This window comes from Mastomys coucha, unplaced genomic scaffold (genome assembly GCF_008632895.1).
Source record: "Mastomys coucha isolate ucsf_1 unplaced genomic scaffold, UCSF_Mcou_1 pScaffold5, whole genome shotgun sequence".
NCBI lineage: Eukaryota > Metazoa > Chordata > Mammalia > Rodentia > Muridae > Mastomys > Mastomys coucha.
This window is the reverse complement of record NW_022196911.1, coordinates 42,187,613-42,201,830: the sequence shown is the minus strand read 5'-3', so window position 1 is coordinate 42,201,830 and position 14,218 is coordinate 42,187,613. Positions and strand designations below refer to the sequence as shown.

Here is a 14,218-nt window from a genome sequence, read left to right as displayed (position 1 = left end):
AAAGAAAGAAAGAAAGAAAGAAAGAAAGAAAGAAAGAAAGAAAGAGAAAAACAAGGTGGGCAGCTTGTGAACAACCAAAGTTGAGTACTGGCCTCTACATGTGCAGACACATGTATGCATTCATAAAATTTGCTCACTCTCTCTCTCACACACACAAATTAAATAATAATTAAAAAACAGTTGCTTCTGAGGAATCTCCTGAGATTATTATCTGACAATCCACTTCTAGACGTACCATGGTTTCTATACTGTAAAATGAGGTACAGTTTATACAAAAAGGTACAGTTGCTATGAGGAGGTAGAGTTTGTATGAAAATGGGTATCAAATCAAAATACCATATTTAAGTATCAAATCATTTCCATGTTCAATATTCTGGACTTATATCAAAACTATCGCATATGTTCTACAAAGAATTCTAACAACAATGTAAAAACCTTTTTATCTAGAACTTGAAGGTAACCAGAAAAGTATTTTTTCACAGAGCATATTCATTTTCAAATGGTTATTTGTCATTTTCTGTAATTACTAAATATACTACTTATACATAGAGAATGTTTAAATTTTCTTATCTTTCTTGTTTCATTATAAGAAAACTAAAAGCTGGAATTTGTAACTAAAATATCAAATACTTGAGTATAGTTTTTCAGGAGTATATGGCTTCTGTGGGCATAGCTGGCCTTGAACGCTTGTTGGCTCAGCTTGAACTGAGTTCTAGGTTTCTCCTAGGGCACTGTGATCACCCTTCCATCTCCTCTTGTCCAGTGCAACCCTAGATCTTAGTGATTCTCCCTTAAGGGTCTTCTCATCCTATCCACTCCTCTTTCTTACTGTGAGTTCTCTAGATCAGTCTTCCTATCTCTTCCCTAGCCTCTGCAGGTCTATGCTTCTGTGATCATCTTCTCCATGCTGTAACACAACATCTGAGTGTCACTATCAGAAAGCACAAACAGCACAGCTGGCTCTGGAGCACACATGTATTCCTTGCCATTCTGTTTGTAGGGAAGTCTAGATTCTGGCGTCAGAATGGCCTGACTTAACCAGCTTCCTACTGGGATGAGTCCTAGTCTGTCTTTTCTTAAGAATCTCATCCTAGGATAGTTGATGAGTGACTGCACATGACAGAAAGAGGACATATCTGACAATTTCTTCTTATACAGGCACCAAACCCATCATCAGGGTTCCATCCTCATGAACTCTTCAAAATCTAGTTATATCCCTGCCTGAATTAGGGTTTCTGTTGCTTTGATAAAACACAATGACCAAAAGCAATTTGGGCAGAAAAGGATTCCTTCCATCTTATACTTCTAGTTAAGTAACTCCATTGCTTATGGAGGTTGATAGTGAAGGATGTTCCACTCCACCAACCTGTGACTGTGTGTCCCTGTTTTTCAGACTTATAGCCACCTTTTCAATACATACATGCTAAATGCATTGAACTTTGGGTTTAGCTGCATGCACACTATACTCTTCTCCTGAATCATGGAGTGTGTAATCTAGTCAGGGCAGTAACTCAATCAGGGCAGGAACTAATGCAGAGGCCATAAAGAGGTACTTGCTTTTCATGGCTTGCTCAGCCTACTTTCTTATAGTACCCAGGACCACCAACCCAAGGTTGGCACTACCCATAGTGAGCTGTGCCCTCCCATATCAACTGTCAATTAAGAAAACACACCACAGGCTTGCCCACAGGCCAAACCATTGGAGCATTTTCTCAATTGAGAATCCCTCTTACAAAATAACTCTAGCTTGTTTCAAACTGACAAAATACTTCTAGCATACTCCCTACTGTGCCATCATGTGCCACCATCCCAATGGGGTTAAGACTTCAACATATCAAGATTTGATTAATATAAACACTCAGTCCATAAAATGTAACCATACAATCTTTTAATAATCTGAATTTGATCAAATTATGAAAGTAGTTGACATCCCCTCTAGAACACTGCACTCTCTGGAACCTACCTTTTTCTCTATCAGACCATCATGGCTATGATTTCCTGAATATGATCTAACTACATTGTCTTTATTAGTTGTGTTTGATGGCTTTCCACCCTTTGTTTTCTTTTGCATTGCTACAACCCTCTCTTGATACATTCATTTCTAAAGACTTTTTAGGTATCAGCAAAACTTCAGTGTATCAGAAAACTCATCTGCCAGATGTGACTTTAGGAAATTTTCCAAGATTTGTGTTCTTTTAAGACTCTATCACCTTTACACACACACACACACACACACACACACACACACACACACACACACACACACACATCTATATCTATATATATGTATATATAGATGTTCTTATTTGTGAGCTCACTTAAATACCAAATATTTCAACTAGTCAGAATGGGATAGTGGAGGACGATCCATTCTACCAGCCTGTGACTGTGTCCCTACTTCAAAAGACCTACAACTGCTTACTCAAGGCATATGTGCTGAATGAATTGAACTATGAATTTGCTGCACACCATTCTTTTCTGAATAATGGGATATGTAATCTAGTCAGTTACCTGCAGAGAATGGTAAGTGACCTTGCACAGCATGGAATCCACCCATTCCCACTTTATAAACTTCGAAACAATTACCCTTTTATTGTTAGAATAAGAATATATTTTTATACCAATATTGGATTGTAAATTGGTTAAGGAAGTCAAGCTGGAAAGGCGTGATAGGGAGAATGTTTGAAAGATGGGTTGATTTGTTTCTTGTTAAATCAGAAACAGGAAAGAGAAGACCTGGTGTTTAGTTCTGAATTTCTTCAACTCACTTTTCGGGACTTAAACAAGGTAGATATAATGATTATTGTTTTATTTTTTCCATCTATAATAATAAATGTTGCTTTCTGCTAGCTCATCTCTTACAGGATTCATTTCCTATTGTTTTTATTCTGTCAGTTAAGTGCAGTTTAAGGCTAGCATAGCAGCTGCTTGCCCTATGCAGGACCCTAGATTCCATCACTAGCACCACAAAACTACAACCCTGCAAAACATCTTTCTCTTTGTGTTCTAAGGTTCTTTGTTCCTCCAGGAAGAACAGGAGATGGGCCAGGATAAAATTCTGCTTATGTCAGATGGTGACCTCACAGAGCTTTAGATTTAGAAAGTGCCACTTATCTCATTTTATAGTTGAGGAAGGACTAGTATAGTGCCTAGAGAGGTTGTCTGCTGTGCTTTACACCTTACATCACACAGACAGAGGACTGGATCTCAGATCTTCTGACATGCAGGATTCCTCAAGAAGAAACTGTGGTAACCCTAAGCTTGGAACTGGAGTGTCCTCTCTAGAGATGCTATGCTTCTGTTACTATGGTAACAGAGTACACTCAAGACATTTTCACAAGTGTACCCCCAACCTGAGCTAATAGAGGAAAGAGCCACTGAGCTGATCTCTATGGTGAATCAAGATACTTAAGATAGATCCTGTCACATGCTTTATAAGTTCCTGATTGATTATATAGAATTAAGATATTGGGCAGAGAACCAGTTAATGGGAACACATCGATGAAATCATTTTTGAAGGACATTAAATGGAACTTAAAATAAAGCTAAAATGGTTTTATGGATTTTTCAGTCAAACTCTTTATGAACATTTATTGCCTGTAAATTATATTGTGTCAAAGAATCAGTGGGTAACATTTTAATAGGGGCCTTTTTGAAATAATAGAATAAAGAATAATATGTTATCCAAGAATGGGTAGAAGACAACTTGGTAGATTTGTCTCAATTGATGGCTCTCCGTAAAAAGAGGAAATGTGGAAATCAGAAACCTGGTAGGATTTACTAATAAAAGGTCTTTCTAACAAGTGATATCTCATCTCATTGCAAATATGAGTAGGTTTGGAAGAGAAGTGACTGGAACCCTAAAGGCAAGCATGATTTGAACACATGAACTTGGATATTTTTCAGACTCAGAGAAAGAGGAGTAACTACAAGGCAGATGAGTCTGCTGAAAGATTTCACTAGGAACAGATATGAAGAGCACTTGGTCTGGAACTGAGGCTGAACTTAAGTTTCCAGCCACATACTTGTGAGCTCTATGACTACAGGACAATTTCCATGTCCCCGAAGTGCAAATTACTCATCTATAAGATGCTCAGTCTCTTGACCATAAAGAAGGCGTGCACACACAACAGCACACATGTTGAGGTCTGAAGACATTGTCCATGAGCAGAGTCTCCCTCTCTGAAGTGAGTTCCAAGATAAACTCAGGTGGTCAGCCTCACATGATAAGTGATTCACCCACTAGGCCATTTTGCCAGTCTATGATCTTTCCTCTCCAAGAAGAAAACTGAACATTATGGGAGTTATATATGTTCAAGGTTCTTCATCAAATGAGAGGTTTTGTATCTTTATATCTACAACTTTCTATATCTGAAAGTATGACCTGTGGTATGTAGGACACAAGGATCCCATTGGCCCAATCCTAGCACAGAACTCAAAAAATATTGGATTGCCTTTCCCTCCCTTCCCACAGGGAGTCCCCCTTTCCACCCAAAGGCACCACTCTGATGTTTATTGGCTTGCTTTTCAGTGGATGCTACATTCATTTGTATGTATGAGTTAGCTGCACATCACTATTCAAAGCAAATTAAAAGAGAGAGGACTTGGGGCTGGAGAGATGCAATTAAGAGCACCGACTGCTCTTCCAGAGGTCCCGAGTTCAGTTTCCAGCAAACACATGATGACTCACAACCATCTGTAATGGAATCTGATACCCTCTTCTGGTGTGTCTGAAGACAGCTACAGTGTACTTATAAAAATAAAATAATAGTTTTTTTTAAAAAAGCTTAAATAAAAAAGGCAGGACTTACTGTGGCTCACATCAGAAGGTTCAGTGCGTGGTTATTTGGCTCTGTGTTTCTTAGAATATGTGAGGCAGAACATCAAAGGATTCAGAGATGGGAGCAGAAAGAGGTACACTGTATGGCAGTCCGGAAGCAGACAGAAACAGAAACACCAAAACCAGACAGTTAAGACAGGACACAGCTTCAAACAGCATGTCCTCACCTCTAATTTCTTCAGCTTAAAGTCCTTCTTAAACATCCTAAGATGTCCCAAAATAACACCAAGAGCTAGGCCTAAGCATTCAACACATAAGCAGCACAGGGGTTTGATATTTAAACTATAATATCCTAGTATGGACAAAGCAAGATTCTAGGGCCCTGGAGCTAAAGGTGGATTGATAGTCGCATGTTCATGAAAGTCTTTGCAAAGGCATTCACTACAGATGCAGTTATGAGATCCTTGTAAATTTTAGGTATTTTCTTTAGATAAGTGTTTCCTTGGTATAGGAGGGGATTACAGACCCTAATGACCTTTGACTTTAAAAAGAAGTGTTTTTATGTAGCCTTTGCCATATTCCTTTATTACAGTGTTATTTTATAATCAGAGTTAAAATAATATTTCAAATTGTGATTTAGGATACTCATTCTAAATAGATAGTATCATGTAAGGAATTCTATGGTAGGAAATGAGTCTCCCATAGGAATCACACCATCAATCAGAAACCAGTCCAGTCTAGCTCAAAGAAGGTGCATCTACTTACACAGACATTAGCACAATTTGCAGAGGTGTAATGCTATCTTCCAGATACATAAAAGCACTTGGTAGTGTGTAATGGGTGCCAAATAAATGTTGTAGCCATTTTATAAATAGGCGTTGAGTGCTTACTCTTTGCCTTTGGTTATGTTGGGCAATGGGGATATGGCAGAGGAAAAGGTGTTCACCTAGTCAGGGAACACCAAAGGTATATTTGGATCAGAGAAAACCATGATCCTGACCTCTGGTGTTCAGAGGAGACTGTCCTTTTGTAAGAGTCCATGATTCAACAAAGAATGATACCAGGAACTCAAACAGTACATGAACAAACACAAGAGTGTTTTATTCTGCAGAAGTCCAGCATACTGGGGTCTACCATCTGCAAATATTGAGAGATCCCCCCCCCCCAGAGTGAGCTCACAGGCCCAATTTAAAGCACATTAGGGAAAGTCTGGGGAAGGGTAGATGCTTGGCTCTATCTCTGGGAACATTCCAGAACCATTGCTGGCCCCCGAGTTGGGTGTAGGGAGGGGCTGGGAACTGTTGCTGGGGAAATCTGGAAACTGTTGCTGAGGAAGTCTGAAAACTGCCTCTGACCAATTGTCCTTGCCTCAGGCCAGGTGGCAGGGCAGCTTCTGAGGCCTGGACTTGCCTGAAGAAAGATTTAGGCCTAGTCTCCTGAACTGCAAAATTTGAAATCTGTCATGGAGCAAGCCTAGCCTGTCTCACTTTCCCTTCCCTACATCAGTATTGTGTGAAGTGTTGAGGGACTCTATTATGGTCACTTATTTCCCCTCCTCGGCTGGCTCAGAGACTGGCTCAGAGAAATGACAGGACCAAAATCCACAAGCTCCAGATAAGTAGTTCCACCTTAAACTAAATAAAACCAAGAGAATGGTCAAAGTACAGATGCATTTGATTATCATCCTTGGCTAATGAAGGAGACTTAGCCAGAATTTGACTAGGACAAAGACACTGTCACACATTTGAAAGTCATTAAAAGGAAAAACCATTCTTCAAGTTTGAGTCATTAGTCTGATGTAATGTAGCTTCTGATCTACAGTGTAAACATATTGCGCACAGTCACCATAGGCTTCAGATGTATTGTGAAGGTAGGAATGTGTATGACAGTGAGCAAAACATCAAGAGCCATGGTTGGTGTAAGACTTTACACAGTGAAGGCTGTGCATGGAGATAGGAACAGTCGCCATATTTATAAGCCAGACAACTAAAGCTGACTTTAAAATAAAGAGGTAAGGTTGTTTTTGCTTTAACAGAATTCTGAGTAGAGGAAAAGAGATTCAACTAGAACTTAAGTATATCAAAAGTACAACCAAACTAACTCTTTACCTTACTGAGATATAGCACTGTGCCTTTTAATTGTAGTTTTAAGATAAAGAACCACAGGTTTCTGAATTTCAAAGGGAAGTTTCTGTTTAGAGATGTAGTCTCTCCAGAACTGGAGGTGGTTAGGGATCTGCCCAGGGCATCAGATAGGTTGGGCAATATTACCATGTGACTTACGTGGAGCTAGTTTAACCTTAACAATTTCATAGTTTGCAGGTCCCACATACTTCTCCAAGGATCTCAACAATGCTGTAGATATGAAATGAATACTCATTGTAATGTTTAAATTTCTTTTTTCAATTTAATTGCATAAAGGAGTTTTGTACAGTATTAGAGAGGCATTCATTGGGATTTATCTAAGAGGACTTTCCAGAAAGGATTAACTGTGGAATAAAATGTGGGCCACAACATCCTGAGGCCTAGGGGAAAGAAGAATAAAAGAGGGGAAAGAAGAAGGTTACCTGAATGCTGGCATTCCTCTGCCTCTGCCTCCTGAACTTGCCAGGTATAAGCAAGCTCCTCCATCAAGCCTTCTCCACTGTGGGGAACCATAACCTCAACCCATGAACCCAGCACATCTAGTCTTTGGTCCATGAGCCATAAGTGCTCCCAGATACCTATCAATATGGCCAAACATAAATTTAAATTATATGATGTCTAAGTGTGAGATCGTTGAGCAGCCCTGTGTGAGCAAAACCTTTGGTCACAGCAAAGAAAAAATTAATACACTCTTCAAAACCAAATTGAATGCATGTTTAACAAAAGCTGCATGATAGTCTAAAATCTAATTCATTCTACAGTTATACTAAAACATAACATGGAAATCTCAGGGGCAAAATTAGTAATTTATGCATAACAAAACTTTGAACATTCTTACATAATTTGCATAACAAGTGGTAGATTTCATTATGTGTATATTTCAATGTGTTTGAAATGATATGGAATTTTTAAAAAGTAAGAAGGACATCAGTGCTGTGGAAATATTCAGTGGGTAAAGTGCTCGTTATGCAAGCCTGAGGACCTGAACTTGGATCCCCAGTACTTATGTAAAAAGCAAATTAGGTGGCATATATCTGTAACTTCAACATTGGGAAGTGGGGACAGATGGATCCCAGTGTTGTGGATAGTCCTGGGGCTAATTATATTTGATGTTAATTCCGTTCTCCTGTGAGGGGCTGCAAACAAGGAATGAGTCAGCACTCAGGTGACTTCCTGTACACCTTCTCCCCACCTTAATTTATAAAATAAAGACTAGAGCCTGTGATTGGGTGGAGAAAGAGGGGAAGGTGGAGCTGAAAGTTTGAGGAGGAGGAGGAGGAGGAGGAAGAGGAGGAAAGAGAGAGAGAGAGAGAGAGAGAGAGAGAGAGGACATCAAGGGAGAAGGAAGATGGAAAGTTGAGCAGAAGCACCTGCCCTGGGAAAACAGCAAGATACAAGGGGTCTTTTATATGGGAAGGATGGTAGTGCAGTGGTAGATCTGCCCAATCTAGGCACACAGCTTGTATTCATATTAATTATGTTTTCATTGCTGGGGCATAATTGGGTTGGAGATTTACTGCAACAACCCAAGGGCTTGCTAGCTAGCCAGTTTAGCCAAAGAACATGCTCCAAGTTTAGTGAGAGCTGAGGAAGACACTGGTGTCAATTCTAGTTTCTACATGAGCGTGCATGGGTAAGCACTCCTGAGCACACATGTACATACACAGACAAACACACAAGGTCTTCAGGCTGAGAAAGATTTTCAATGGCCCACTCTTGTTTCTACTCATTGATGGTGTCAATTCAATGGGGTTCTACGGGGGATGTGGGCTAGTACATATGATAAAATTTATAGGATTCACTCAAAATGGTTAACTTATAAATTTCTGTTAATCAGCAAGCTATTTCATTAGTAGCTATGTATAATGTTAGGTCAAAGTATTATTTTCTGATTGTCCTTGCAATGATCTATTGCTGCTGTCATAAGACTAGATATTTTTGCTATTGCTATATACCTAAATAAATTACTTTTTCTATACACATCACAATACCAGGAGAAATCTAAATTAAGGGTAACTTACAAATGAATGAATTCAAAGCAGTATAAGCATGCAAAGAAGTTCTAGAAAGTTGTAAAAGAGTGCAAAATATCTCACTTTACTTAACCATATTAAATATATACACCAAATGTGAATCACTTAAATTCTTCAAAATACAGGATACTGCCCCAGCTATGTTTAGTTGAGAATCTAATATCCAGGGCAAATGTTGCTAATACACTGCAGATTAAATGGTTTGAAATCTCTTAGGGATCATAAAAATCAGATAATCACTATATTTTATAGCTATAAAGGTTCAGCTGATGTTGACAGGTGGTATAGATAAAGGCTAATAGTTCAAACAAGATCTGAATGTCTTGATCAGGCTGGGGATCAATGTTTATACCAGTATAGAAATATGTACTTCAAATGATCTCTCATAATGTTCCATTTGAATAACATTTCAAAATGGTGATGCAGAACTTACAGGGGAAAATATTTTAGCTTGATACTAAGCAAACACTACCATCTAACCCCATGCTACAGAATTTGTACTGCACTGCGGGAAAAGGGACTCAGCTGTTGTATTTCAAAATTTCCAGTTCAATGGCCATTAATAATTTATAAGGTGGCCAATAATAATTTACAACAAGAGCTAAAATTTCCTATTTTAAGTCATGTTTTTAAAGTTCCTTTCCTTTTTGAGAAAAAGGTTCTCAATGTTAGGGGTTGAACATAGGCTCATGGAATGGACATGGAAAAAGAAATATAATGATATTTTCATTAAAATGTTCATTTGCTTATTAATTGTATCCCAACCCCAGAAACCTACATGGAATTTTCCTCCTGTCTTCAATCTGATGCAAGAGTTGCTTACAGGAACTGATTTAACACTCTCCTGTCAGAAGCCCTGTAGCTAGTGGCAAAATGCACACTCTGAGCTCTCACCAGTGTGTGGATGATGTCCTGGGCAACCCCACAGACAATGTCTGTCTGCTTTTGTCTTTTCTCTGTAGGAGCTGAAGGCACAGTCTTCCCCAAATCCATAGAAACACCTAATGTCAGAGCAGACCCCTTCAAGGAACTAAGGTAAGCTTCCGGCTGTATTGTATAGATCAGCAGCAATTTCCTATCAATGGCTAGCCAAGAACTCATTTTGCATAATGCAATTTGCATAGATCAGTAGCTGTTTCCTGTCTGTGGTTGGCCAAAAACTTATTTTGAATAATACTGACATTTATTACATGAAATAGTTTAACTGGGAAAGATTGGAGAATCTTTTTTTTAATCTTTTTTTTTTTTTCCTCTGAGTACTTAAGGAACCAATGGTCTGAGGTGAGAGGTTTCCAGCTATGTAAAGGTGATTGTTGAATGGATTTCTGGGCTGACAATGTCTGTTTATTGCTTTTTTCTGTGTTACTACAAATCAATACAGTTAGTAAATGAATCACAATTGTTGTTTATCAGCTACCCCAAAAGTATTATATAGCAGTAGTTGATATCTAAACCAAATTCAGTTGTTTCCCCCCGTGAAAGAGAATGTTTGTAACTTGGGTAGTATGCTGCTGGAACTGAATTCTGTAAATATTCTTTAGACTAGAGTTGATGTTCAACCTTGGATATGGGTGTGGTTTTTAGAAGGGCAGGCATTTGAGATTCTATGTTGTTGCCACCAACTATGCAAAACGAAAAAGAATAACATACAGATGGATGGACATAGAGATATAGCCTAAAAACCATCCTAGGTGCTGACAGTCAGGCAAAAGAAGCATTAAAAATGATATGTTGATTTAAGTACAACTGTAATTTCTAAGGTAGGACTCTAACCATCCAGGAGCCAAGGATGTGTTTGGCAATTCTTTGACCTGAAACCAGAAGAATATAGGCAACACTGGCTAACTACTTCCTAATAGACGTCACTATAATCAGATGCATCTGCAATCTATAGGCTCCATCTACTCCTTCAGAATATAGACTCTAGATCGGTGCTTCACTGAAATGTCCACAGCCACAGGGGATCCTGTATTCTATCAACAGGAACACATTCTCAGCCGTGAGAAATATATTACATAATTCAGAAACCTATAGCCTTTCTTCAAAATGTATACTCTCTAAGGATGAAGGGAAATAGACTGAGAGAAAAGAGGATAATTAGTGGGGGATGAGAACTTTTTCCCAGAAAAATCCCAAATAAGGTGGAGCTATAGTAAACACCCCAGCTGTTCTGCCACTGTATGTGCAAATGTGTATGAGCGTACATGTTTGTACATGTATGATGATGTTAGTAATACATCAGATATCTGCACTCTCACAGTTACTGGAGGATATATCACAAGAGCCAAGGCATAAAACCAACTCACTTGGGTACTGATGGATGAATGGATAAAAGAAATGAGGCAGATATATAATGTCACTAAACTTTAACTCAGAAACTGTATCAGGATGAAAGGGCCATCTCTAGAATTTTAAGAATAACAATTTAGGGACCCAGGTTTGAATAGCATGAATCAGTGTTCTGTGGAAGGCAAGGGAAGGCTGAGCTTAGGTGGGCCATTGACTGTAGAGAAGGTAAGGGAGGGATATGTAAACTGAACTGAAATGCCCATAAACTAGAGTCCAATCACCTAGTGGTGTACATCCTAAGATTTGGAGCATAAAGGCATTGTCTTATGATTTCTGTGTTGCAGATACTTAGTGTCAAAAACTTCACATCTCAAACAGCAGTCAGCAGTTGGAGTCATGCATAAACACTATGTCCTAACGGCTCCCTGACTCCATTTTACAAAGTTCTATCAAAATCGCTTTTATAACAATTCCTATTTTTTCACAATGCAAAAGCCATTAAAAGGGAGATGGCAACATGTGACACCATGGATGAACTCAAGGGTACTACATTGCGTGAGAGAAGCCAGACATACAAGACAAATAGTATGTGACCTTAATTGTATGTTAAACCTAAAATACATAGATTATATAGTACAGAATAGAATAATGGTCATCATAAGCTAGAAGGAGAAGGTACAGCAGGTCAGAAGAGCTTACACAATGGGTACCAAACATTCCTTATACACATTACACTGAAGTCCATTCTGATGTTATACTGTTTAGTCTAGTGCTGTAAACTCAAAAGCCATTAAATGTTTTGTAAAGAACCAGAAAAGATGACCTCAAAGATTGTCAACCCAAAAAGTTGACCACTGTTTAAGGAGACACAAAAGCTAATTACCCTCATTTAATCATTATTATGTCTCATGAAATTAGCGTTTTGCTCCTCATAAAAACATAATTAGAAGAAAACCATGCCAAAAGGGCATTTCTATATACATCAACCTACATCAAAGAGCTGGTTCTTGGAGAATGTAAAACAATATTTGCTCATAGGTGTACTGAGGATAAGCTTTCAGTGTCTACTTAAAACATAAGAGATGCCCCAGATATTGCATTAGAATATATAATATAATCTCTAAAATTCCTGAGCAACTGCATAAAGAATTCAGGTAAGGGGGCTGGAGAGATGGCTCAGCAGTTAAAAGTACTGATTACTCTTCTAGAGGTCCTGAGTTCAATTTCCAGCAACCACATAGTGGCTCACACCCATCTGTACTGAGATCTGATGCCCTCTGCTGAGTATCTGAAGACAGTGCCAATGTACTCACATACATCCAATAAATAAATAAAATCTTTAAAAAAAAAAAAAAAAAAGGTAAGAACTGTACTTTCATTACTTATCCTAAAATTATTGGCAAAGTCAGCAGATGCTCAAAGTAAAGTTTTTTTTTATAGGAATTATCCTCATTGCATTCTGTTACAGTGATTCAAAATGCCCTGACCAAAAGCAACTTGGGATGGAAAGGGTTTGCTTGGTTTACAGTTGGATGGCACAGTCTATCATTGAGGAAGTCATAGCAGAATCCATGGAAACATGGTTCTTGCTGGCTTGCCCTCTAGCTCACTCACTTATACTTAAGTAGCTTTTTAAATACAGCCCAGGATTACCAGCCTGGGGAATGGTGCCACCCACAGTGGGCTGGACCCTCCTACAACAATTAATAATCAAGACAGTCCCTAACAGGCATACCCACAGACCAGTCTGATTTAGGTAATTCCTCAACAGAGACTTCTCCTCTCAGAGGACTCTAGGCTGTGTCAAGTTGAGAATTAAGTGTGACTAGCACAAGTATCATAAAAATATTTCCATATGTTATTCTGACACTGCTCTTTTGTTTGTCCTTTTAGTCCAAATCATGATAGGCTGAGCCCAGTTGAAAATACAAAATTTTGTAATTTAGCCTTTTCTTCTTTCTAGATTTTTTTCCTCATTGGCATCTTGTAGTGTGACAGCCTTTTGACATTACAGTGTGACTTTGTCATCTTCAAATTTTACACCTCTGAACAAAGCAGTCCAATTACAATGTGCATATGTGTGTATGTGTGTGTGTGTGTGTGTGTTACATGATATATATCACAGTAAAGTCTTATAAAAGTTAAGTAAATTTGTGGTTTTGTGTTGAGCCCCATCCCCCTAACTATCTTCAGTTGTGAGCTGCAGGATAGATAAACCTGTTAGACAAATTGAAAATATGCTCAATTATGGTTCACAGACATTGAATAACAATGTCTGTGTATGTTTTGCATTTTCATTTATTGCATAGCAGTACATTTTACTCCGTGCTTTTAATTGATACTGACCATGCCTACGGAGCCAAAGATAAGGATCTTGAAGCCCATGTCCTCTGGGCTCTGCCACCTCCATGCTGCTATGTCTTTGGATTCAAGGAAGCATAGTACTTTAAATGAGACCCCTGGACTTGTGTTGGCAAGTGTAAAACTACAAACTGTTCAGGGACATCATCTTAGTCCATCCCTAGTGCTAATCCAAGAGAATTAAAATGGCTTGGTTCTGTGGGTCAGAAACCCACATTCAATGGCCAAGAGCAAAACATGGAGCCCTGGCATCTACAGAAATGCAACTGTCTTTTGGTTTTAGATATTTATTCCTTTTATAATATCCAAGCTTCTTGTTTTAAAACTACTTTTAATTTGAACAAGTTATACAATATATTTAGATCATCCTCCTTATCCTCTATTTTCTGGTGTCAACATCCTACCATCCTTTGATATCATATTCTCTATTGCATTTTGCTTTAGAAGACACAGTTACCTAACTGCCTTACAGATTAAGAATGTTATTTAAAACACTTTTATAGATTTTATAGACAGGTGTTAGTTGAGATGTAAGTGAAATGAACCTTTAAAGTTCTCAGTGAAGTTAAATTGGGATGTTTGGCAAAGGGTTCTTTTAATGTAATATACAG

The 14,218-nt window shown here is 38.4% G+C and overlaps 1 protein-coding gene across 5 annotated transcripts in view; it reads left to right on the top strand.

The window, feature by feature from the left end:
- The window catches only part of Sgcd (sarcoglycan delta), a 973,571-nt gene that overhangs the window by 850,335 nt on the left and 109,018 nt on the right, over positions 1 to 14,218 (top strand). For all 5 annotated transcript variants that reach the window (XM_031353950.1, XM_031353948.1, XM_031353949.1 and 2 more), the window contains one exon: positions 9,920 to 9,992. In XM_031353950.1, the coding sequence (XP_031209810.1) occupies positions 9,920 to 9,992 (73 nt within the window). The remainder of the gene's footprint in view (positions 1 to 9,919; positions 9,993 to 14,218) is intronic.